The 26,548-nt window shown below is 47.0% G+C and overlaps 1 protein-coding gene across 2 annotated transcripts in view; it reads right to left on the bottom strand.

The window, feature by feature from the left end:
- LOC8030692 (DNA-directed RNA polymerase, mitochondrial) overlaps positions 1-19,402 on the bottom strand; it is a 102,728-nt gene extending 83,326 nt beyond the window's left edge. Inside the window, exons 1-6 of one of the 2 annotated variants that reach the window (XM_029995037.4) lie at positions 19,202-19,402; positions 16,974-17,087; positions 15,511-15,689; positions 10,320-10,697; positions 5,794-5,913; positions 573-731 (exon numbers count right to left, since the gene is read on the bottom strand). In XM_029995037.4, the coding sequence (XP_029850897.2) occupies positions 573-731; positions 5,794-5,913; positions 10,320-10,697; positions 15,511-15,689; positions 16,974-17,087; positions 19,202-19,301 (1,050 nt within the window). In that variant the 5' untranslated portion in view covers positions 19,302-19,402. Of the gene's footprint in view, positions 1-572; positions 732-5,793; positions 5,914-10,319; positions 10,698-15,510; positions 15,690-16,973; positions 17,088-19,150 lie in introns of both variants that reach the window. The other variant, XM_029995026.4, reaches the window with a different exon arrangement.
- Between the last annotated feature and the right edge of the window lie 7,146 nt (positions 19,403-26,548).

Here is a 26,548-nt window from a genome sequence, read left to right on the forward strand (position 1 = left end):
AGGAGATAAATTAGCCCTAGCTTTCTACATGTCCAGCAAGAATATACAATGCGAGGTAGAAACATGCCCAATGCCTCTCTCTACTTGCCAGCACTGAAAGAAACTACGACAGGTATGACCAGTGCGGCCGACAAGCTGGCACTTGGTCAATGAGAGAACAAAAAATTTAACAGAAGCTCGACCACACCGACAGCTACTTGAGAGCATGAAATACGTCGAGCACAAATCGCACGCCTTGCGTGTGGTTTACATGACGTGACGTCTCAGTGCAACACGACGTCACGCGACCCGAAGTCGCATTTTCCCCACTAAATTTGGCGTGTGACGGTCAAGTACAACGGTCGAGCGTGACAACTATTCCGTGGAAAACGGCCGATCGAACGCAATCCACTTTAGTGCGTAATCGGGCTCCGGGGGCGATTCTCGCGGAGCCCAAAAGGCCGCTTTTAGAAGCCTCCCTTATTCCGTTTTCCCTCCTTTCCAACTGCACAAACGGGGGCCAAAGCGAGTCCCTAGCGACACAATCTGGGAGCGAAAAGGGTCGACTGCGGCGATCTGTCCCCGCCACTTGCCTGGCCGGCCATCTGGTGCAGCACCCCGTCCACGTCGTCCCTGGCGAGGCTCGGCTGGCGGGCGTGCGCCTCCAGGAGGGCGGCGTACGACTGGGCGTCCGGCCGCACGCCGTCGTGCTCCATCGTCCGCAGCAGCTCCTGCACCCGCCCCAGCTTGCCCTGCGTGCCGACGGCATGACGAAGTCTTCAGCGGCAGCTCGGAGGCACGGTCGCACTTTCGGAACCCCAAAAGATGGTGTTGACGCTTCACGACCGACGCGAGAGATTCATGCACAAAAGAATGACGCGAGCAATTTGTGCAAAAAGGATTGATGCGAGAAATTTGTGCAACAAGTAACGATGCCAGAAAGACCACATGCTCATGCCGTAAGATACCGGGGAAGCACCCACCCCACTTTCACCGAGAACCGGGTTAATCTAGACGCGGGCGCCTGTCCGCTCAAATCGGTGAAAACCAAGATGGTGGCCAAAAAAGAGCTCCAAAGGCAGGGTGAACGGAATCGAAGAAAGCACATTTATTTTCACATGGTATTGTGGTACTTCTTAGGGGTCCCCTAAAAAAGGGGGACCCCTAAATAGGGGGACCCCTAAAAAAAATGAAGTGGGAAAGAAAGAAAATTTTAGAAGCTCAAGTTGCTAACAAAATTGAGTGAACAGAAGTGATTCAGAAGTGGAGATAGCTAAAAATATAAACTCTGCAGGCATGCAAAAAAAAAAAAAGAAACACCTTTCGGGCACGTTGTTACAAGGCGGAAGTGAAGAGAAGAGAAGGAAAGAGAAGCCCTCGCCTTACAACGAATGCATCAGGGAAGTTCGTTGTAAATGGTTTTTGCTCTATCGAAGTACAGTAAAACCTCGTTATAACAAAGTTGAAGGAGCGGTCGTAATTATTTCGTTATAACCATTAGTTTGTTATAGCCAATGTCCATTTCTTCCCACTATTAGCAAGCAAGGGGAATTATGATTGCTTTGTTATATCCATTAGTTTGTTATATCCCGTTTTGTTATAACGAGGTTTTACTGTACTTGCTATATCGAACTGATCGTAGTGTTTTTTGTTGTTCATTATAAACGGGTTTAACTGTACACTGTCACAAAAAATTAAGCAGCAAAAAAAAAAAATCTCGACGCGGTTGAAAAATTAGAGCAACCATCCTTGCACAAGCACTAAGGGCCTATATATAGGGCGAAGGTAATTCTGAACAATCACAAAACCAAAATCTATTATCTATTAAAGGTTTAACAAATTCATGCTACAGAACAAGGGGCCGAAGGAAAGGAAGTTTTATTTTTGCTAGGCCGCTTTAACTTGCAGTGTGGTCCATAGGCAGCAGCGGCATATTCTCGAGGCAATGAGAAGTTGTCAGTCCGAACTCGTCGTTCCGTCACTCGGAGAAATGACATCACACAGCACAAACAAACACGCAAGCCACACAAAGAACGTGGAAATGAACTTGAATACCCTTGCGCCTATGCATTGTGAGAATGTAAAGGCCCTTCGGAGTTTATGATGTTCCATGCAACTAAAATATTATTCTAATAATGAATTGCATCAAATGGCACCTCGACAAGCAAAGCAGAAAGCAAGACGGACTTCATCGCATCCGTGAGCGACCATCGAGATGGGCGTCTCGATGGAGGGAAATTTCACGAAGTGAGGGAAACTCCGTCAAAAATAGGAAAATTTTAGGCGTCCAATGAAAGAGGGAGAAATATGAAACGCCTGTCATGTCTGCGCTACAGGCGGTCACCCTCTGCCCGGATGCTCTATTCCCAAACGTCTATAGTCTCCTCAAGATCCTAGCGACTCTGCGCGTAACAACGGCAGAAGCTGAGCGCTCATTCTCTTCACTACGACAGATAAAAAGATACCTGAGAGCATCCACTTCATATGAGCGACTGCTCGGTTTAGTGCTTTTGAATGTTCACCACGACAATGAAGTTCAAGCGGTGGACATCCTGGATATTACTTGCCGTGAATGCAGGCGGTCGCATCTTAAAATGTAGGTGCTTGGCATAAACTAAATGATTCAGACAGCCTGTAAATTGCTTTTTGAATTAACTATCACAGTTACTTCATTATTCGCGGTAATTTCTAGTCGATAGCATGTAATTCTGATCAGTACACAAGGTGTGCGAGGGTGCAGTGCCACCCGTTGCTGACAGTGCAATTGTTTTTACAATTAATTTAATATTCCTTACACCAATGACATTGTTTTATATTATCACCATGTGTGTGTTTTATTATGTCCACTTCAGTTTGATTTAACTATGTATTTCAGTGAGGATAGTTTGTTATACTTTGCCTTAAAATCGCCATCCTTCACCCCAGAAATGTTTCAAAATATCCGTTCTCTATACATCTAATATCAAGTTCCGCATTCCATCAAATAAGCGTGAATGGAGAATATTGACTATTTTATTTATTTGAGCATTTTCCACTTTACAAACATTCCTCTCGAAAGCAAAGAAGTTGGAGATAGTCCGCGCTCCCCCTTTGCTCCGTGCCTTGTGCAGGGTAGCGAGCGGGCCCAAGGCGAAGGGGGATGGGGGGTAGCTTTGGTATTTTGGGGTGGGTTCCGACCCCTGAACTCCCCCTCTGCCTACACTACTGGTCCCCGTGAAAGGGACTTACAGATGTTTGGATGCCTCTGCACACAATCTCGCAGCACAGCTAGCTCTGGAGGCATAAACGTGGCTGCGTCCAACTAAATAGGACAGCTGTTAGAATGGTAAATTTGTCAGGCACGAGTAGTGAATTTTGAGTTTGAAGCAAATACTACTGGTTTTGGGCGGATATTTCGGAATCAAATATAAAATAGTTTCTCCAAGTTTATCACTACTGTTGCACCATGCTTAAACGAAAATGCAGCTGAACTCGTGACAGTTGCTCCCAAGCTTCCACTTGTTCATTTATAAGTTCATTTTAGTCTAACTATATTTATGGACTGTGACCTCAGAAGTCCAATGTTTTGGGATGACAGGTAAATGACGAATTTGACATAAAATGAAACCTATAGAGATGACCAGCCATACCAAATCAAAATTGAGTGGATTTACAAACCTTGCTATATGCGAATACTCTTTCTTAAATCTCGAATTAAAAAAAAAAAAGTAAAGTGCATATTACGAATGATGAACGCAGGTTGTCAGGGCATCTCTGACTAACATATACTTGCATAACAGCCGCAGTTTAATTTTGAAAATATTGCTGCAATGTAAATATCAACATTCACAAAGTTTCAGTTCCTTTTTTAATACATCACAGCCCCTTTGCTCGAGGGTAATGAACTTTAAGCGCGGCAAAAAGTTAACCACCCTGCCCTACTAGGTACGTACAAGTACCTAGCAAATCATCTCAACGGCTGGATGCGTGATAGCTTCCTGTTTTATTATGCGGTAGTAGCCCGTCTCACCTACTAGTTGTAGCCAACGTAAGTAGCTTTCGTGTCAAAATTTCTGAAAAAGGAGGACCCGAGTATGTGCGCTGCCAGGTTTTCACGAAGCTTTGTGGCATACATGTGAGCTTGAGAAACACTTTTCGTAGCTCATGGTACAAATAATGGGAAGTCAAGACAACCCTCAACCAAATTTTCTTCTCAGTGCAAAAGAGGATGACGAAGTTCAGTGCTGCGAAACAATGAGGAAGAAGTGAGCAGTTAAAGGCGGGCGGCACACCGGCAGCATGGTTGGCGAGCATGTAAGAACTGTACATAAAGCTTTCTTCATAAAATAGAAATTGTGTACTTCGACTCCACTGAAAATTGGTATGCGGTCTGCTTCTTTGTGCTTTCACTGCTTGGCCGATCGAGTAAAGACAGTCCACTAGGATTCCAAAGACGTTACCATGTCTACAATTACCACGTCCCTTTAGGTTTAGGAATCGAGAGATTCGAAAAACTTTCTAAAAAAAATGGTGCGAGATAGTTGCTCATACTTTGTGATTTAAGTGAGGTAAGAGAAAGCGAAAGCTTCCTGCACCATTCATTGCTGACAAACATGCCCAATAGTGCAGTGACTGTGACATACATCAGTTCCAAAGTGAACGACGCTCACTGGGAGGGGCACCGCCATGTTTCCCCGCTCTCCCTGCCCTGCTGGACACGTGATTTAAAATTCCCCCTCGTAGAGACACGCTGCTAACTTCCTGCCATGTTTAAAGTTAACCAGCTTCGAGCAAACGGGTCCAGGCGCGCGTATGCACCATCCTGCTCTGAAAGTGTGCTTTTCCCCCAAGCATGCAATTGTGATGTTCATACTTTTCCAATGGTCGATCGAAGCAGATTAAGGCCTGCTCAAACAGGAAACTTCAGAAATCGTAAGGCGACACAACTCCGGCAAAAATCGTAAAAGTTGAAGCATCCGGCAGTCCGACTTCAGAAATCGTGAGGCAACACAACTCCGGCAAAAATCGTAAAAGTTGAAGCGTCTGGCAGTCCGATGTCTGTTCGAACACCATTGAGCAAAAATCATAATTTTCCTCCTCACTTCCTCCGCTTTTCGGTGACCTCGGTGCATGTCAGACTTGACGTCACACACCACCAGCCAATGTTGTCCATCTGAGCTGCCGGATTTTCGTATACTTGGACGTTTGCCAAGATTTACTCGATCTTGCTTCAGGTTAAAGGTTTTGTACCTTTGCATTCGAAAACCTATCAGCGTCCAGCGTCGCTCTACCTGCATTATCACGGACACGACCCGCTGGAATAGCTCGGATCCAGGCAAGATTTTAGACACTGCCCTTTCCTGTCCCTTTTTCGGGACCTGAAGAGCAGTGGAGGCCTGGAGCGATTGACCGACAACCAACCTGCTTGTCAATGGCTGTCCGGACTCACGTGATGAGCATGCTCAAAGCCCCCATGGAGGACACGGGCGAAATTTGATGGAGAGAAGTTTCTCCCCTGGCAAAAAAAAAACGGACGGAAGCAGACCGCCGTACGGCCTATGTCAAAGTTGTGTTGCCTCACGATTCATGTTTGGACAGGCCTTTACCCCATTAAGTGCGCCTCTTACTGAGCACCGGTGCACTGCAGAAAAGCAAAACCCGCAGAGCTCGCTGCCACAGGTGTTGCTTTTCCGCGGTGCATCCGTGCCCTGTTATAAGTGCACTCAAAGGAGCTAACCCATCGCGAACAGCAGCTCTATTTCGCCAGACGCCAGGAAACGGGATGCCCCTTCGAATTTGGGGGCGCACCCCGGCAAAGGAATGACAGGGGGTCACCTTGGCAGAGAAGCCCCTGAGCAGGCTGTTGAAGACCTTGACGTCCACCACGGCAATGCCTTTGTTCTGCTCCTTGGCCCTGTTCCGGTGGAAGTGCAGGGACGACAGCGCCTGGTCCAGCTGTACAGCGGGAGACAACTGCTAGAGACATGCCCGCTGCAATCGGGCGACCAGACCTCAAGACCTTCACAAGCAAGAGATAGCACTCAAATGGCTGGTATTGGGCAGTTGACGACTACCGTAAAGTTTTGTAAGGATGCCCTCCCCCGAGAGATTGCCAATCCCATTTTTCTGGCTAAATATCTATAACATAAATATTCTGCAACATCGCCCACCCTCCCCTTCCCGTCGGACGTCACACGATGTCCGACGGGAATGGCAAGAACTGCACGATCTGCGGTATCGATACATCTGACAGACAAGTTCATAATGGGTTCCCACGTTATTGTCTGCGACCTGCACGCACGATATAGGCTCCTGTAACACGCAGGTTGTTCCCGTGTGTATACTGCATCGTGAAATGCCAATCTGCTGCGTCGGCAATCTGAGGTATCCGTTCCCGTGAAATACTAGTTTGCAGCGCATTCCCGCGTTTTTGTACACGATCTGTGCGCAAGATGTCGATTCCCATAAAATGCAAGTCGTTCCCCAAGTATGTGTATTGCATCCTGAAATGCGATTCTGCTGCATCTGCGATTTGCAGTATTCGTTCCCGTGGCATGCAAGTTTGTATCAGATTCCCACGTTTTAGTCCACAATCTGCACACGCGATGCTGACTCCCTCAACACGTGAGTTGTTCCCGCATGTATATTGCATTGTGAAATGCGATTCTGCTACGTCTGCGATCTGCAGTTTTCGTTCAACTGACAGGCAAGTTTGTAGCGGGTTCCTGCTTGTTTATTGCTCCATGAAACTTGAATCTGCTGCGTCCGCGATCTGTGGTACGGTTCACACTATGGAAAATTTTTTGGGGAGAAAGGTGGCATTCATATTAGTAACAAGAAAAGACCATATAAGTGGTCATTTGATAAAAGCGAGAGCGCCAAGGAAACAATAACAGCGGCCTAGAAGGTGGATGAGAACATTGCAAACACTGAAAGTATATTTAAAGGAGAACTCTGTCGATTTTTTAACTACCTAATCTAAAGGCATTATCTGAATGTGGATGGCTTCCTGATTCCGAAATGCTATCTCATTCCCCCAAATTCACTCTAGTTAATTGAAAAAGGGATATTTCGTACGCTGCAGAAACCGAAACATTGTTCTCCCTAGGCTTCCTTCAGTTTTCTCCGCCACCCAAACGTGAGGTCACCGATGAACAGCGAGGCGTGCGGCCGGCAATCAGGTACGCTTGCGCCCGTCTTTCTTGCATCTAACAGCGAGAAAACCTGGGCGTTCGTGCTATTTGAAGTTGATAATAATCTCTATTTGCACAAAGTATGACCTTGGCCTGCGTGCTGAACTATGAGAAAGTTAAAGAAAACGGAAGCAATTGGGATTTTGAGAAAACCGTTTTGGCAACTCGGTATGCTCAAGCCCACGGCTCGCTAGTTTCGTGAAATCTCTAGCAAATCCATTCTCCTTTTATCAGAAGCTGGCAGTTACGCCGGCAAAGAAATGTGGACGAGTCCAGCAATATATTTTTTTTTTATAAATTACCCAAGCACCTTGGAGAATGCTCAAAATGTGAAAACAGGTGCCCCACACGCTCGTCTTATACCTGAAGGAACGTGGCATTTGTATTAGAATTTCTAGAATAGACGTCAGTTAGAGTACATAACTTTCAGAAGTAAAAGCCGTGGGGGTGGGGCACATTTTATATATTCGTTTGCTTTTTTTTTTTTTTATTAGTTTTCAGCATTTATACGTCTTCCACACATACATTGTATTTTCATGCAACGCAGATGCAAGTGCATCTGCGTTAGGTTGTCACGTGACCAGCGCGCCGAGAAAACCGGGCGGAGAGGCGGAGAAGTTTGGAGACAGTGAACGCTTTTGACTCCTTGCAGGATGCTACTTGTTTTGCAAATGTGGCCCATAAACCATGTGATCCGCATGGAACAGCTGCCCCTTCTCTAAAATCTAGGCACTCTATACCGCCAGAAGACTAACTTAAATTCGAACATGGTGCCGTGCGCACTTCTTTGTTTGCTCCATTTTATGACGGCGTCGCTGGTCAGTCTTTGCGCAAAAGTCTAACTTCGCTCAAGCACCGATTCAGCGAATCATCACCATGGCTGTGCTGACAGAAGTGCTGTCAAGACGAAGGGCGCTCCCAGACCGCTGCCTTTTTTCAGTTGAATAATGCTTAGTCCAGTAGGTAGAAACGATTTGATTTGAAAGCCAAGGCAGCATTTAGCGTTCCGGAAAAGGTTTGTTTGTGCATCTCGCCTGAAAATGAATTCATCTATTAAATGGTAGGGTGACGATAGCACAGCGACGGAAAAGTTCTTGAGATGAGAAGACAGTCGAACCGCTGCCCTTTTCAGAATGCTTAGCCCAGCGAATAAAGATACTTCGGTGGGAGTGTTGAAACATCAGTCTGCGTTGCGAAAAAGGTTTGTTCATGCATTTCGCTTGAATACAATTCGACGTGCCATCTATTCAGTGTTGTACACGTTTCTCAAAAAAAACGAACGAAAGCTCGTTCCTCGTTCCTTCTGATATTTGGGAACGCGTTCCCATTACAAGTTCCATACCTAAAAAAGGAACTCGTTCCCGTTACAGTTAAAAAAATGGAACGTATCGTTACATATACGTTATATTTGTATTTTGCTGATTACCATATTGAGTTGGATCGAACCAAGTTTTATATTTTTTCTCTATCCCATCAAATGCCAACGTAAGAATTTGAATGCCATGATAAAAAGGCACCTGGAGAAGAAAACAAGCGGAAGCAGAAATTTATTTCATGATATATTTACCATTAAAAATCTCAGCTTTTAACCATACTCATGTTTGTGGTGGGCCATGCAGGCAAGCCAAATGTACTGTTGCATTGTACGAGCATTTTACTACAACCTCGTACGTTTCAATCTAACAAAGTCCCGTGTTCGAACTTAACAACAGTTGCTTATCGATGTTGCTGTCTGTAAGACGAGCAATTGAAGAGGAGGGTAGGTCTTTTGGGAGGTCAGTCTTGAAAACTACAAGTCCTTCTTTGTGAAGGTTGGATTCGTTGTTCAGTTTGAAGGAGAAGTTTGAAGGAGGGGAGAAGGAATAACGGTAAATTTTTTGTGTATTTTTAAGTGACCAATGTTCAGGATAGAAGAGTGCGTTCAATGTCTAATAACCTGCTCTTTGGTTGTAACTGTGGTTCTCTTTGTGCAAGTTCAGTGGCGGCTGTAGTCGGCCTCAGATTTCTGCGTGTATGAGGATTTGTGGAAGCAAAGCAAGTACAGTATAAACCACTTACAACGTAACCGCTTATAGTGCAGGACCGGGTATAACGCGGCTTTTTTAAACCACCGGTTCGCCTCCCATAGAACTCCATGTAATTACATAGCGCTTAAAATGCAGGCGCGCGAAGGGAAACACCGGTTATAGTGCGGTTTCTGGAACAGCCCGCCGACCGTGCCGACCGACCAACGCAGCGAGCACGCTTCCCTGTGCGACACAAGCGGCACTGGCGGGGCAAGGAGGTTGCTCGGAGAAGCGGGGAGAAGCGAAGAGAGAGGCTTCAGTTGCCATAGCGACGGAGGGACGCACGCACATGTCGTTCACGTGCGTGCGTCCCTCCGCTGCGTTGAAAAGGTTGGAAACAACCGCAACGACAGACCAATCGCAGGTCAAGGATAAGTGTTCGCGCGCGTTGCATGCCGGTTGCGGGCCGGCTGCTTCTATCCGCAAACATGGCGTCGGTTGTGATCGTCGACGTAGACGGCGTGGTGGAAGCTCATCGTTCCGCGTAAAAGCGCTATCCTTGACTGTGAATTTTTGTTGTGTTTCACTATGATAACCCAGCACGTACTAGAACGGAAGATCCACCTATTAGTGCGGCGATGTCGTGGCGGCACTCTCAAGACAACAGAAACGCTTGTGTCGTCGTGTTTGTTTGCTTCGACTACAGCTTTCTAAGCATTTGTGTTTTCGAACATCGCCCGGATTTCTTATTTGGAGCATTTCATGGCTGTGTTCAAGTTGAAGGTATTACTGACGCGTACCGTATAAAGGATGCGAATTTTCACGTGTTTTCATCACCAGAGAAAAAAGATTACTCCTGCGACATACGTTATATGCGGCCTACACTGTACCAATGTGTTTGAACCTCGCCAAGCAAAACCCAACTTTGGAAGCTGCGCCGGAAGTCGACTCGAAGTTCCATCACTGTTTGTATTTCATTTGAACCCGATGGTACATCATACAGCCCTAGAGAGGACATAGCAGTCAGAATCTCCCATAATTCTAGAGCAGACTCTTGGCGGCAGCCGGTGCAGCTGCAATTTAGTGTGCCCTACAGTTGTCGGGCAAGGTGCCCTCCAGGCGCATTGCTGAGAAAAAGGGAGTGACCCATTACCGCACTCACCAGGTTGGCCTGGACGCAGACTTCGATGAACGCTCGCAGGCTCGTCTTGAGCTGCATCTCCCGAGCCAATTTGTCGAGCTCCGCCTTCTTCACCTTGGCCGCATTCTCAGCCTGAGCCGAGGTCAGGCGAAGCCCCGCCTTCTTCGCCCGCTTGCCCCGCCCCCCGGCAGGAGCGGCCACCACAGCCGTCGCCACTTCCTCCTCCTCCTCCTGACCCTGCTCCTCCAGCAACGCCGCGTCGAGAAGTTGTGGCTCAACCTGGTGTGCGCACAGGTCTTCGAAGGGCACGGCGAGGGAGCCGTCCTCCAGGCACAGCAGGTCGTCAGCGGGGAACGGGACCTGCGACCACGCCGGCTCTGCCGTACTCCGCGTTGAGTGCTGCAAAGTGCCACACAAGGTGCTCTCAAAACGCTCGGTTGCTTTGAAATGTTAACGACCCTTGAACAGCTTTCGTCACCCTCATACTTAAGAGGTCTTTTACTTAACCAGAAAATTTATGCGGTGCTGATAACGAATCTACCATTCAAGGATTGGCACATGTGCATGTTTTTCCAGTGATGGTTTGCAAAAAGCAAACAGTACATGTTCTCAACAGGGGCTTTTATTGCACATACCCTCGTGCTAAATCTTAGCTTTCCCCAAGTAAGCATGTGCATTGGGGAGAAATTTTACTGAGCTGTTCAAAATGAAGTTGGGTAATGTGACACCAACCTTTATGTAAGAGATTTTTTTTTTTTTATTGTTTGCTTTTATAACCAACAATGTTGTTTTAATAGTTGCTTTTCCTTTTTATAGGTCTCATAGCTGTGCACCCGGGGCGGACCACCCCGGGTGCACGGCTAAGGGGGGCTTCGCGGCAGGCCACGAGACCAAAGGGGGAGAGGTCGCAACTGGGGTGTTGCGGCGGGCTGCCGCCCCGGGTGCCGCTCACCTTAGTGACGCCACTGCCCGTGAACAACCATAACGTGCATGAAGTACCACGACTACAGTGCAACGAAGCATGCACATCGCCGTAATATAGCCAACGAAAAAACATGCTGCGTCGGTCACTGCAATTGGAGAAATGGGCTCTCCAGACAACCATAAATTAAAGACGCCGCATTCCCATCCAAATAACTTAAGAAATCGCTCCAAAACTGTTTTTAGAGCGCAGCTCTCAGGCACCCGTTTCTGGCTTGAGCACTGTCGCTGTCGGCATAACCGTAAGGTCACGTCACCACCCCCAGGTCACGTGACCTGGGGGGGTCATGCAGGCAACCGGCTACGAGGACGACAGCAGTAGGAGGGAGCTGGAGGAGGAGGGGGAGGAGAGAGGAGGAAGAGGGGGCGAGTGGAGGAGGTTGAAGGATGAGGAGGTGAAGAAGAAGGAGGGGGTGGAGGAGGTGGATGACAGGAGGAGGAGTAGCAGGCAGGATCACGAGGGAGGAGGAGGGAGAAGGAATATACCCTCCCCTCAATACCCTTCCCCCCTCCTCAAGAGCTGCACTCCAATTCGGCGTTACAGGGAGTTGTAAACGGCTTTCATTTTTTGTGCATATTATTACGGATTGGGTCTTTCCGTCCGATCGTAACCACTGCCATTATGCGCTTGCGCTGGCGGCAAGGCACGAGTCGGCTTAAGAGTGACAAAAATGTTGAGTGGTCTCGCATTAATCCACAGTACGGTCACAGCGACAGCTACAACACGTCACTACAAAGTCGTTGGGCATCGGCGTTGCGTTCACGCACAGTGGGGTGCGTGAACAAAAGCGTTCGAAACGAAATACAGTGCAACCCAATTACTGTAAAGTTCCGAAAGAACACCCACCCAAAATACAGAGATAAATGGTGAAAAACATGAAGTGGGCTACCTTTGCGGATGACACAACAAAACATTATCAAAAATTAATGATAAACACGGGGCACCTGCTACAAACCACGTGACGCAGAAACTGATATTCCAGATCGCGAACACCATAAATTTGCATTTCATGATGCGATAAACACACGGAAATTCGCTACGAACTCCTGTGTCACGTGAAAGGATACCACAGGTTGCGGACGCAGCAGATTTGTGTTTTACTGTGCGAAGGACCCGCTGAAACCCACCAACAACTCGCATCTCACGAGTATGAATACCGCAAATCGCGGACGCAGCAGATTTAAGTTTTATGATGCAATAGACACGCGGGAACCCGCTACAAACTTAACTGTCACGGGAACCGATATCGCACGCACAGATCGCGGACAAAAAGGGGACTGTTACAAAATCCTATGTCATGGGAGTGAATAGAGCAGATCGCGGATGCAGCAGAATCATATTTATGCAATACCAGTGAAGGAAGCAGCATTTGAACCTTTCGTAGCAGGTTCTGTAGCATTCAAAATACTAGTATCGAGCAGCGGCTAACGCATTTGGAGCAGATGCAAATGAAAAAAGTGATGCCATATCTAAGTCAGCTTGTGTGTGATAATGATTGCTAGTTCCTCTTTGATACTGGAGCATATTACCTACCACATTTTGTGCTAAAAATAAATAGGATGCAAAAGGAACAGATAGCCTTCTTTTCTTGAAATAAGGCTCCGGTCAGAGCGGAATCCATTTAAAATGGGTACTAAAAATGGTTAAAAAATAAATCACAGCCCAACCCTTTAGTTGCGATAAAGCCTCTTTCCCATCCCCGTTCTACACTCGGTAGTTTAATTGGCCTGTAAATATAATTTCTACAAAATGCCAGCAAAAACCAGCATATCCGCTACACCAGTGGCTCTCAACCACTGATGTTTCGCGGACCCCTTGTGAATCGGCGGTAAAGATGGAAAACGATGTTTGTGGTGAGGGGAAGGGAAAGGTATAGGTTAATTATGATAATGATTTAATAAATGAATATCACTAAGGGCTAGTGTAAAGTACACTTTTTTCAATCACATACACGCGAGAGAACTCACCCGAAAATTGAAATGTTTCTTCTCAATAAAAAAACAATACAACTTTTTTTGCCAGGCTTGACTCATTAGGCAGGGCTTCGCGGGCCCTTTGAATGCCTTCGTGGACCCCCATTTGAGAACCACCACGCTACACCAATAAAAAGGCGTCCCCCAAGTTTTATGAACCTGCCAAACTCAAAACTCTAATATCATAAACTACAAAAACAACCACTGACAAATATTATAAAAGCCTACACTTGTGCTTCAAATGTGACACTGCTCTTCAGCAGCACTGGAACTAGAGTTAAATAAAAGTTTGCTGCTCATTCATTCGACAGCTGCACAAGAGCTACCGTATTTATTCAAAAATAGAGGCCCGTGTTTAGTTTTCTTATAGTTTTTTCGGCTCTTTCCTTTTTGTAATTATTATTATTAGAGATTAATCTGCAATGAAGACAAAGAAGGTCGATTTGCAATAACCCTGAGAATGAATTCCGCGCATAGCTATTGCGCTAACCCTCCAACAGGTCAGTCACTGCTCCTAGCACTTTGGTACAAAGCGGTGAAGCCCGACGCATGCACGCTCATGTGTGGCGAGATGTAGTGAAGGTTGACAGGAGCAGCACAAGTGCCGCGGTACTCTGCAGTCACAGCACGGCAGACATGATAACCGAGCGATTTCACCAAGAGTATACAAGATCCTTGTTCTGTCTTATCACAGTATGTATACCACCATCCTACTATTTTGCAAAGTTATCTCGACACTTTTAGCTCCTGGTCTCACAGACATCGTCTGGTAATTTAGACGATGTCGACGATCAACTGGCCAGCGCATCAACTGGCCAGAGCGATTGACGAACAATCCATATGCTTTGTTTCACCTAATGTCGACGCTACAGCCAACTCTACGAGCCAATGGGACCAATTAAACAGCATAAAAGTGTATCATGGCATTCATCTCCCTGTATGTGTCTTTTTGTCGGCTAAACCAATCGGCTGGAGTGAATGCCCCGCGACTAGCACTTTTAGTATGTGCGCTCAAGCTTTCGATTGTGCTCAGACCTAAAATGAAACAAATTATATGGCGAGTAGAGACGCCGTGAAATATATTCATACCATTTTTTTTTTCTTCTAACTTTCTAAACATTAGGGCCGACCAATATTAAATTATTTTTAAATTTTGCTTTAAGCCCATCCTGGCGCAGTTATGGCGCAATTTTGAGCAAAAATGACGCTTTGGCACGAGATGTAGCAGAATTTCATTAATGGCGCGATTTGGCGCAAATGACACAGCACTTCCATCACTGCAATACACACGTGGGACCAACTTGCGTGTTACAGGAATTGACATCGAGCGCACAAAGCCTCATGTCACAGGAACGGATACCACAGATTGCGGACTCATAAGATTCCCATTTCACAATACAATATACATGCGGGAAACACGCGTGCAACGGAAGCCAATATTGCGCGTGCAGGTCGCACACGAAAACGTGGAAACCCGCTATGAACTCGCTTATCAGACATACAGGTATAGCATATTGCACGGCGGATGCGTTTCCCGTCGGACATCGCATGACGTGCGACGGGATTTGGGAGGGTGGGCGATGGTTCAGAATTTTGAGGTTACAAATATTTAGCCAGAAGAATGGGATGGGCCATTTCTCGGAGACGGGCGTTCTCTCTAAACCTTTCAGTATTACGATAATGAGAAAGCCCGAAAATTTAATTGTTATAATTGACTGTTGTAGTATCTGAACTAGAAACTGAGTGTTTCTAGTTTAGAAACTTTAGAAACCAATTATTACAAGCGGTACATCGCTAAAAGTGGATTGCATTGTAGACATTTGACCATTCTGTTCCGAACGCTTCTGTTCCGAAGCATGTGAAAGCGCGTCTCGCGACGCAGGCTCTTGGCACTGACATTGATACAACGGTGTTTTGTTGTTGGCTATTTCTTTTTCTATAGAGAGCGTGCAGTGGACATCAGCTACTAGAAAAACCCAGAGTATAAAGCGGGTTGTCAATGGCATGGCGCAGCTCCATGGTAACACCTCCTCTTTGCAAGCGGCAGACCCAGGTTCGAACCCCGCGTGCAGTGAAGAATCTCTTTCGAGGATTTGGCAAAGTCGACGACAGACGCCCTACGTCACCAACTATAACGTCGACAACAACGACAACGACTAGAACATCCCAAGCGGACGTCATTTCCAGATGTGGGAAGAGCCCACAACAGCTATAAAACGTTGAGCGAACGCCTGGCCGGGGGCAGACGAGTGCTCACGCTGTGCAGGTGCGGTCGTCCGCAGCTCTCGCACCGGACGCTGTGGGGGGAGCAGGCCGGGGGCAGCGCGAGGACGTTGCACGAGGCGGGGATGGTCAGGATCAGCTCCTCCCTGCGCTGACCGACCGCTCCCCTGCGCCGCTCAACCTCCAAGAGCTGCGTCCTGTGCGCCTCCAGAACTGTGCAGTCAGAGGGGACACTGGTCAGCGACCTGCCTGCAACGCACCATGTTTATGCCTGGCACACTCTGCATTGGGGGTGGCCAGACGGACACATGCAAAGAGTCACATAAAGCGTAATTTTAATGCGAAAGCCTCAAAAACGGGGAGTGAAAGTTTTTGTTTTTTTGTTTTTTTATATTATTTAATTTCAGTTGGTGGCCACGGTGAATTCTACTCATAAAGCGGTTGTTCATTGTTATGTCACTGACCCTAATGTCATTTATAAGGTTGGTCTGATGTGGCAAGGTGGAGCAAGGCGCCAAAACGTAAGCTATTTTTCTTATCATATATCTTTCCTCCTGTTCTAGCAGGGGATAAATGGGGGGAGGAGGGAGTACGCTTCCCAGGGAGCTGCAAGCCGCACTTGAACTCGTGAAGAGCCATGGTTTGGCCGCCCCTGCTCTATGCGAACCGACCTCTGTCAACCTTAATGGGTAACTCCGGTCACAAGTCGAACCAAAGTGAATGACTGATATCAATTAACGGAGACTAAATATGAAAACTGCAAAAATATTACAGGAACGGGAAACCGCGTTTCACTCTAAAACCGATGGTAAAAATGCTACCACCATGTAAAAGGGTTGATAATTGGGCTAGATGGTATTTAAACATCTAAACGGTATTAGTGCACACGTAGAGAGGAGAGAGAAGATGCAGGAAAGGGCGCTATTCCCAACTATATTTACTGAGAAGAAGAGAAGAACATTGTAAAAATCCATCACCCCGCTCGTAGTGCATAAAATACCAGCATGGCTGCAAATGCAGTTACGGGCAAGCTATGTATAGCTTATAAACATAGTCATCGGACATTACTACCATACTTGGCGAGATTGTGGCACGTTGAACCACAAAGCGGCAACGCTCAGCTGGTACGTCATCCCTAGGCGGTGCAGGAGTTAATGGTCTCACGAAAGCGATACGCATCGCCCTTCTCACTTGCCGATTTTGAAGCGAGAGGTAAAGAGATCGCTGTCACATCATTTCGTTTCCAAACCCCTTTAAGGTGCTAATGGGGCGGGGAGGAGGGGGAGGGAGCATTTTTGCTTGGATTACTTCTTAGCTTCCAAGTGGGCTTTTAATTGTCATGATGTACACTTAAGTGAGCTTTGCAATTCTTTAGAAATGCAGCTTGACATCATATTTCTTTCTTTTTTTTAAACAAAACGTTAGTGGCATGCACACGTGCGGCAGCAAGTGCACGTGAAGAATGAATGCAACCTCTGCGGAAGGACAGGTCCGCACCTTTCATCAGCTCTCTGTACTGCTTCTTTCTCAGCTTGCCGACTTTCGATTTCTTCGTTTTCGTCTTGTGGGATGGCTCTGCGTTGGTTGCGTAGCGAGCATTCTGGTACACTCCTAAAGGCAGGAGGAAACAGTTAATTAATAACCTGCATCGAGACGCCACACTCTGCCGCTTCACATGGAGTTCTTCTTCGAGCTTGCATCATCAAATAAATAATGAACCCAAAGTTGTCCTGAAAAAAATGATGTGGGTGACTGAAAAAACCAGGCTCGATCTAAAATGAACCGTAAAAATCGGTGCTTGCGCATAGCAATCTAAACTTTTCGTCAAAGGTGTATTTTACAGGTCGGTTTGATCTCGTAAAATTACGAAGTGTAGCTCCCTTTCTGTAAAAATAGTCGGCCAAAAAACTTGTCGGGGTCAATGGTGGACAGCGACGCAGACGACCGAGTCAGGTGGCGGGGCGCGCTTGGTGCACATATTGATAGGTGGCATTGGGAGCAGCATAGAAAGGTGTAGCTGGCCAGTGTAAGAAAGCAGACGACACACAGACGAAATCCGTCGGCAGCATAGCACTGTCATTATGCAACCCCTTTTTTCTTTTTTTCTTAACTTTTCTTAACATTACAAAAGATTATGTGCATTTTAGTAGACCACGGTCGTCGCAATCAGTTTCGATAAGGAGGTAGTACTACCTATCAAAATATCTGCCAAGCGTGCCCCGCCATAGGCTCATAGGGGAGGGGGGTGGGGCCCGAGCCCCCACCCCCTTCTCCTCTCTTGAGCTCTTCGAAAAAGCAAGTACTGTCGCCTCCAGGACCTCTGGCTGCACCTCATTTATCTCATCTGTGCGCCCTGGTGTCCGCACATATCGATAGCTGGCACCCAGTAGATAAATAAACATTTATCCACTCACCAGCTCTGGTCACTAAGTGACCAGAGACGGTGAGTGGATAAATTTTTCTAACTATTTGCGCAGTCCTGTTCGAAGGCTTTACATAATATTAGCAAATATGATAAAGGCTAGTGCTGGAAATTCCTTTGAAAGCCATTGAAAGTAGTTGCGAATGACGACAGTGCACCTCTAGCAGGCCTGCAGCCTACGGAAGTTGACGACATAATACGTTTTGTAAGCCCCATTTTGTTTTCATAAACATTGAAACAATTCATTGCGGTCAATTCGCTTGTACCATGGAATTCACTGATCGCAACTGCAATGCCAGCTAAATTATAGGGTCACAAAAGCAGACATTTATTTAGGCATCATCCCGTCAGCATGCTTATTCTACGTTTTCCAGGAGATTACACACGTTTGGGACGTCTCTTTCCCAAACGTTTCCCAGGGGGCCGGAGGGGTTCCGGCCCCCCCTCCCCTCTTCCCGGGAATATGAGAACTTTCCGCCTATGCGCCCTGCCACTTGACTCTGTTGTCTGCGCCACCGTCCGTCGTTGACCATGGCAAGTTTTTCTGGCCCTATTTTTTACAGGAAGGGAGCTACGCTTTGCAATTTTACATAAAAAAACCGACCTGTGAAACACACCTTTGAAGAAAAAATGAGACTGTAACATGCGAGCGCCAAATTTTACGGCCCCTTTAGATTGAGCCTGGTTATTTCAGTTACCCTATATTTGCTAATGCAATTAATGCAAAGGTGCAACCGAGGTGAACAAGAAAGACGATAATAATCCCTGAAGGCGGCGAACAAGGGAAACAAAAAACAAACACAAATTTCCAAACACAGCTAGGTGATTGGTGCACGACCGAAAAAACACGCCGGGTCTTCATCATTCTTGTCCAGCTATAGCTTGCACCTTTGCATTGATTTTGCATTCTCACTCTGATCTTAAAAAATGCAGGCCGTTCACCCTTATTGGTGTTAGACTGGTGGCAGGTGATAAAACCCGTTTGCTCTACTGACGTCGAACTACTGGTCAGTTCAGTTGGTAGCGCGCTCCACCAGAAATGGAGAGGTCTCTGGTTCGATACCAGGACCAGGCGGATTTTTTTCGGTCGCGCACCAGTCACCTAGCTGTGTTTGGAGATTTGTGTTTATCCTTTGTCCCCCTTGATTCCCTCCTCCAGGGGTCATCGTCGTCACCCTATATTTTCCTTCACTTTGCGCAGGGAGCTGTCTCACAACACATGCATTATTGCGAAGCTCCAAAGGAGACTTACCAAGGGCGCCGTGCAGTGCGACTTTCGGGGGAAAACGAGGACGACACTCACTTCGCAAGAGATTTTCGACGCTGAGAGTCCAGAAGGGGCGTCTGATGGCACATAAATGATGACACGCGTATCTATAGTGTGACAATGCTGAAGTATACATTGCAAACACGTGCCAAAGCGCCGTTACGAAACATTCACTCAACACTTCGCAACCGAATGAGTGCCGCCATCTTTGAAATTACCATCGATGGCGATGGATTTGTTGAGAATGATAAAGGCGAACCAGGCGAACCGTGATAAATGAACACGCAGTGGGGTTATGTTTGCGACTGTCATGTTTTTATAAAACACTGAGAAACTTATAATTACACTTCAAGGTTCTAAAATATCTTGCATGAAAAGTAAAAACACTATCTTCAATTTTACTCGAAAACGCCCTTTTAGCACAATTTTAACGACGTAATCAAAATGAAGTTTCGGTTTCGTATTCAAATGGTTTGCGGAATTCACCATATTCTATTATAAGTCGAGACTGCAGCCAAAGCTACAAGCACGAGGTAGCCCGCGCACCTGGCACTGAGTCGTACCAACGCCTCCTCTAATTGTAGAGGAAGCGTTTGTCTTACTCGTACCTTCCTAGCGCGAGCGCTCGTTCTACAGAAGACGTCTCAAGCAGCGATGTAGCTCTCAAATTTCGGGCAGCGCTCCAGGCGAGCAAAATAGAATATTTGACTCGCGCTTCGAGCATGCGTCAATACGCTTCCCCACCACAGTTCCTTATACTCCATTCCATTCTAAGTGCCAGCGTAGCAGAGACTACAGAAGCTATACTTTGTCTCACGATGGACTAAAGGTCAAAGCCACAGGCCGCCAGGTCCAATCACGTTACATGTTAAACTATGACATGCTTAACATTGATTAGGGATGGACGAATAATGCTCCTAATCAAAAAGTGCTGCATCATTTGTGTAGCTTCGACACTGCAAAGAGCCTGTATGTTATGGCTTTCTTTGCGATGTAAATTTGGTGAGTCACTCAGTGCTATTCAGTTCGAACCACTGTCCGCCCATCCCCATTAGACGCGGGCACCGACACGTGCCTTGAAGCCAAATAGGCAATTTTGAAGTGGCTCGTGATTGGATCTGGTGGTCTGTAACTTTTGCCTTTAATCCATCGTAGGGTGAGACGAAGTATAGACGCTGTCAGGCAGCTGTGCATGGGCGCCGCCATAACCGACCTTCAGTTTTTGTTTCCTCTTATCCCGCTCGCTCTACTTCATTATTACCACAGCAGGACAGGTCATTGCCATTTTAAAGTCTACCGTGTCCTTGTCTCCAGCATAGGCCCTTGTACAGACTCGTCAACGCCCGCTTCAGTGGCTCGGCATAGCGGTAAGACAAGAGAAGGTCGGCTATGGCGGCTCAATTTGGCGCGCGCTGAATGCGAGCTTTCAGCGTCCCTGCCAAGCACGCGCGCTCGTGCAGTGCGAGCATCGTTCAGGAGTACGTGCGTTCGCGAGTAGCTTCGGCTTCGCTATCACGTAAAGTTGAATTTACGTGCTCGCGGAAGTTATGAAAGAATGCAAAGATGAAAGGAATGTTTAATGGAACGCTGCGGCCATGAGCTGCATAATTTTTATTTAGTTTTTTTTAAGTTTTTTCAGACGTTTTGTTACCGCGCATCTGCAGATGCTGACAGATGCTCGTATTCGAACGTGGCATGTGCAAAATCGAACGTTACAGAGCCGCCTGGATGGTGCAGCCAGCATAACATGGTCGCGTCTTGGGTAAGTATTCCGCAGAGGCTCTGGTATTCCGGACGCGCTCGCGCCCCCTGCCCCAGAGCAACTGGTCGCGCTTTATCGAGCTTGGTGTCCCTAAAGCCCCTCGATGTGTTTGCGTTCGTCTTGCAAGTAGCGTCAAATGCGCAAGTGCACGAGGCCCATGTCTCGAGCGGCCCTTGGAAGCAAATGGCGGCGCAGCACTGAAATGAGCGGGCCTTGGAAGCGAATGGCGGCGGAGCACCCGCTCATGGCACGTGTCTCGCGCGCTTCCACAACAATGGTTGGCGGTACTTGTAAAAAACGCTTTTATCAAGGGGCTTTAGGTGTCCCTAAAGTCCCTTGATAAAAGCGTTTTTCACAAGTACCGCCAACCATTGTTGTGGAAGCGCTCGAGACACGTGCCATGAGCGGGTGCTCCGCCGCCATTCGCTTCCAAGGCCCGCTCATTTCAGTGCTGCGCCGCCATTTGCTTCCAAGGGTCGCTCGAGACATGGACCTCGTGCACTCGCGCATTTGACGCTACTTGCAAGACAAGCGCAAACACATCGAGGGGCTTTAGGTGTCCCCACAGCCGGGTGTTTACTAACACAGCATAACAAAGAAATTAAACCTCGCCTAGCACGGTCTGGGCACGAGCGCTTCGCTCTGACTAGTGCTTCAGTCGCACGAGGAGTGGCCTTCGAATCGTAATCTTCCATTTCTCAGATTAAAACAAAAGAAAATGCGGCAAAACGGTATTAGCGCACTAGCGCACACGTAGAGAGATACAGGAAAGAGCGCTACTCACAACTGTATTTACTGAGATGAAGAGAAGAAAGGGCATCGTAAAAATCCATCACACCAATAAAGATTGCACATGCAGTCTGTTATTAGGGGAAACAAGCATCCTAGGCAGGCACAAAGGCAAACTGACCCGCGAGGTACTGGAAGCTCGCTTATGGCCTGAATGTTCAACGAGACTGAATGTCCAACGTGTCCAATTGGTCACGTGACAGCTAGGCGAGACAGAACGTACAACGAGACGAAAGATCCAATCGAGACGGAATGCCCATTGAGCCTGAATGTCCAACGAGTAGAAAGGTCCAGTCGAGGACAGAGTGTCCAACGTGCCTGAATTTAAATGTCCGAGACGAAAATTCCAACCGAGAAGGAATGTTCAACGAGCCTAAATGTTCAACGAGTCTGAATATCCAACGGATATGGAATGAACCTTGCATAGAATTTAGAAAATATTTTTTTTTTCGAATAATTGGATAACTGATAATTATGGCGGTAATAACGCGTTCGATGAAATCGGGAACCGGACGTTTCGGTGCGGAGATCTCGGTACCGGCCCGTACGAAAATGTCAGATACAGGCCGTAAATGAAAAATTCCGGTTTCGCCTAAACCCAAAATTGGGGCACCAATTTGAATCCAGCCTGGAACCCCGCATTTCCAGCCCCAGTTTTAGACCCAGGCGGTGCACCGCCGGAATTCTCGCAGCGCTCACCATTGGACTCTACTACAAAAGAATTTCGTGCTATGCCCTTAGCCGTTATACAACCGAGAGATCGATTCGATTTCAGACCCAGGCGGACTGGGTCTGAAATCACGACGACCTCTCGCTTGTAACGGCTAAAGGCCCGTTCACACTCTTCCAACCGAGTACGACCGAGAGAGACCAGACCGGTTTTTAAGCCTTTTGCGACCGCTTAGGACCAGCTCCGCTGTAGCGCATCCGGTTCTAAGAGATCGCAAGAGGCTTAAAAACCGGTCTGGTCTTTAAGGGCATCGCGCGAAATACTTTTGTAGAGTCCAGTGGTGAGCGCAGCGGTAATTCTGGCGGCGCACACGGTCGTCCAGGCGTCGTCACCGAAGACGGTGCACGGGGTTCCCAGACATGTCATCGAACGCCGTTTCGTCGAACGCCGTTTCACCGAAAAAATGGACGTTTCATCGAACGCCGTTTCATCGAACGCCGTTTTATCGAATCGCTGACGGCCGTTTCATCGAATGTCTTTTATATAAAAAGTGTGAAAAATGCTCTTTTACGCACGGATCGAGTGCATTTTCGCGTCATTCACCCATTTCATGGTCAGGTTTTTTAATGCCCAAACTTGTAGCTGTTACAATTTATGTTGATGCAAGTAACTCATGAGGATATTTGTACCGATTTTTTTACGTTTGTTTCGCATATTGTGCTTATCTGTTCCCCCCTCTGTATCACCCGATGGGCCTTGAGGGTATATTGTAACAAATAAAAAGTCGCACTCCCGGTAAGAGCGCACTCCAACTCATGGAGGCCAGAAGGCGACTTGGGTCTTGCGCAGCCGTAACAACTTCAGCCATGTGAGCCTCCTGGCCTCTCATGTCTTTCTATTGATACTTTTTTACTGCCCAAAGCTTGCAGTAGCTAAAGCTGAGGTGCCATTTATGAGACTACAACGAAACATTGTTTTTTTAGTTCTAAGACTCAAGGAAGTAAAAAGTAAGTACGCCCCTTCAAATTTTATTTGAAAACTGTGGGGGTTCATGTGTTCGTGCGACAGCTATTCACCGTTTTAAATAATGAGCAATTGCTCTCAAAAAGTTCCCCTCAGCCGTGGTCCGTCGGTTCTCATAAAAAAGGCGGACCTTTTCATTTCTTGCCGCTACGGCCTTCTTCTGGCGAGGAGGCTCTTGGGAACTCAGCATCGCCTCCAGCTTGTCTTCCGTCAGTTGGTGTTCTGCGTCGATGCAAGTCAAAAACTTCCGGAACCCGGGATGGGCACCTCCGACCAGCTTCAGGAAGCGGGAATGCCACCCTGGCGTTCGATAAGACGGCGTTCGATAAGACGGCGTTCGATAAAACGGCGTTCGATGAAACGGCTTCGATGAAACGGTGTTCGATGAAACGGCGTTCGATGAAACGGCATTCGATGAAACGGCTTCGATGAAACGGCGTTCGACGAAACGGCGTTCGATGAAATGTCCGGTCCCAGGTGCACGAAACACACACACAGCACGCACAAGCACAGTATCCATGTGTTGAGTGCATCGGGAAGTTCCGGCGGGCAAGCGATATCCGGAGTTGTCCAAGTATTGTCACCAAGCACACCAGCGCATCCAGATGCCGAGCCAAACTGTAATGGGTCGGCAGCTTTACACTATATATAAAGATTCAAAGCCGAGGTCAGTGGGTATCCATCCAGGGCAACGATAGGCGCGTCAGTATCCGTGCGCCCGCAGCGCAAACGTCGCCGCCGGGCGAGCGCCGGTCGGCAGTCCGACGGGGAGCGGAGAAGAACCTAAACTCTTGAAGTGCTGCCGCCGACTGCAATAAACAATGGAAGGCGCGCGTCGTCACCAAACACGGTGCACGGAACACACACACAGCACGCACAAGCATAGTATCCAGTGTTGAGTGTATCAGGAAGTTCCGGCGGGCAAGCGGTATCCGAGTTGTCCAAGTATTGTCACCAAGCACACCAGCGCCAAGCGCATCCAGATGCCGAGCCAAAGTGCAATGGGTCGGCAGCTTCACACTATATAAAGATTCAAAGCCGAGGTTAATGGGTATCCATCCAGGGAAACGATGGGCGCGTCAGTATCCGTGCGCCCGCAGCGCGAACGTCGCCGCCGGGCGAGCGCCGAGCAGGGTGTCGAACCGAAATATTTATCGGTTCGGTTCCGGTTCGGGTTCATGGCTTTCGGTTCGGTTCCGGTTCAGTTCCGGGGAGCCAAAAATAACGGTTCAAACCGGTTCGAATCGGTTCGAACCGGTTTGAACCGCTAAATTGAGAATATATTTTCCACGTTCTTTTGGCAATATACACTATTTCCGTTGTGAAACGATTAACTATATAGTTTCTTCGATCGTCCGTGCAATTTACTTTTGCTCTTAGGTACCAAAAATATTAAATTCTGTTATTTAATTTTGACGCAAGAGTAGAAGAAAATCTACATTAACAAACATAACGTCGTGTTCATACGACTCAATATCTATTTGTTTACGAGTAAAATATATTTTCCCTGAATCAAAATGTTTAAGTACAAGAGTAAAGAGTTAAGCTTGTTGGTACATAACTGTAAATAGATCAGATTCTAATTTAGAATTATACTGTATTTTCTTGTCCTTTGTTCGTGTTAAAATAAAATTCTAAAGTTCAAGCTGATCTATTTACACGGTATAAAATGTTGTCGCGAAGTGTGGTAGGTCGTCTAAAATACCCGTGATTGGTACAACTTTGTGTGTCCGTATTAAAAGTGAAATCGTGTCATTGAACTAAGGAATTAATTACATCCCATAAAAATATGAAATGAGCATGCAACTTGTGGCCATATATCATGAAATAACGTTTACGAAATACAGTTCACAATATATATATATATATATATATATATATATATGATGACGACCCAAGTGAGCTAAAAGCAATGAAATTTTCGAAATGTAACAAAGTTTTAGGATAACTCCTTTCAGTCTATCTTTTATAGAAACACGGAGCGGCAATCCAAATGCCCGTAGTTCTAACTAAACATTGTTTACACTCAGCGCCGCACGCATGCGACTAATCATGGAGCAAGGAGTAATTGCAATTGTTCACTCTAATATATACGCACCTTCGCACTCAGATCGAATCTGGCCCAAAATAGCGCTTGCCCAAGTGAACATTTTCTTATACAGAATAAGCTGGCATAGCCTGACTGTTGAGGTTTTTTGTTGACAAGATGCCAGACAATTTAATTTCCAAATGAGCATCACCTTAGCTAATTGATGATTTTAACACGATAGCGTTAACGAGCTCATGTCGCAGAAAAACCGATGTCGGTGGCGTGACTGGAAAATCCTGATTGGTCGATAGGCTCATGACGTCAGAGCTACATACCCTAGCGCAAGAATTTCAAACAACCCACAATGCTTACGTGAAACGTGACATCACGCGTGGAATGAGGGTGATTAAAACATGATATGAAATGCGAAATAAAGGTCACCGTATGTTTCAAATGATTTCACTCTTGAAAGTAATTCCTTTGCCTTAAAGAAAAATAAAAAATTTTAGGCAGGATTCGAACCCACAACCCTTTAGTTGCGAGTCAGACGCTTTTCACTAAGCCACGCGAGGCACGCTTGCGCGGCAAATGAGAATGCGATGCAAACGAGGCCCGTTGACGCGATCGCGTTCCACTTTTAAAGGCGAAGCTTAAGCGTCCTTCAAATTTTTTTTTTTTGTTTAGTAAAACGAAGTAGTATTTCACGTTCTACTCGACAAGGCAGCTACTTAATGGACCTTTTCCACATACCGACGGCACCAGGCGGTGGCTGCACGAACTAAGGGTCGAGGAAGTGACCTACCTGCGCTACCAATCGATAATGGGAGCTACGCTACCAGTTTCTTCGCTCTCTGAGCAGTGGCGCCTGCCCCGCCTGCCCAACGCGACCTTAAAAAGGGGCATCCGTGGCGTCCACCCAAACGTCGTGTTTTCCTTTCCGTCGACGTTCTTTTTTTATGTAACACAATTATATATATATGCTGCAGTTACGTGTTCTACTCACTGATATACAGCCTCCTTCCGAATTTCCTCGATTTTTTTGTTCCGACTTCCGCCGCTTGGCATCGGGCGCTCGCGCGTGCGCAGAACGCTTCTCGGAAAAGGTCCATT

The sequence above is a fragment of the Ixodes scapularis genome, unplaced genomic scaffold (assembly GCF_016920785.2).
Source record: "Ixodes scapularis isolate PalLabHiFi unplaced genomic scaffold, ASM1692078v2 PGA_scaffold1__304_contigs__length_218370807, whole genome shotgun sequence".
Taxonomy (NCBI): Eukaryota; Metazoa; Arthropoda; class Arachnida; order Ixodida; family Ixodidae; genus Ixodes; species Ixodes scapularis.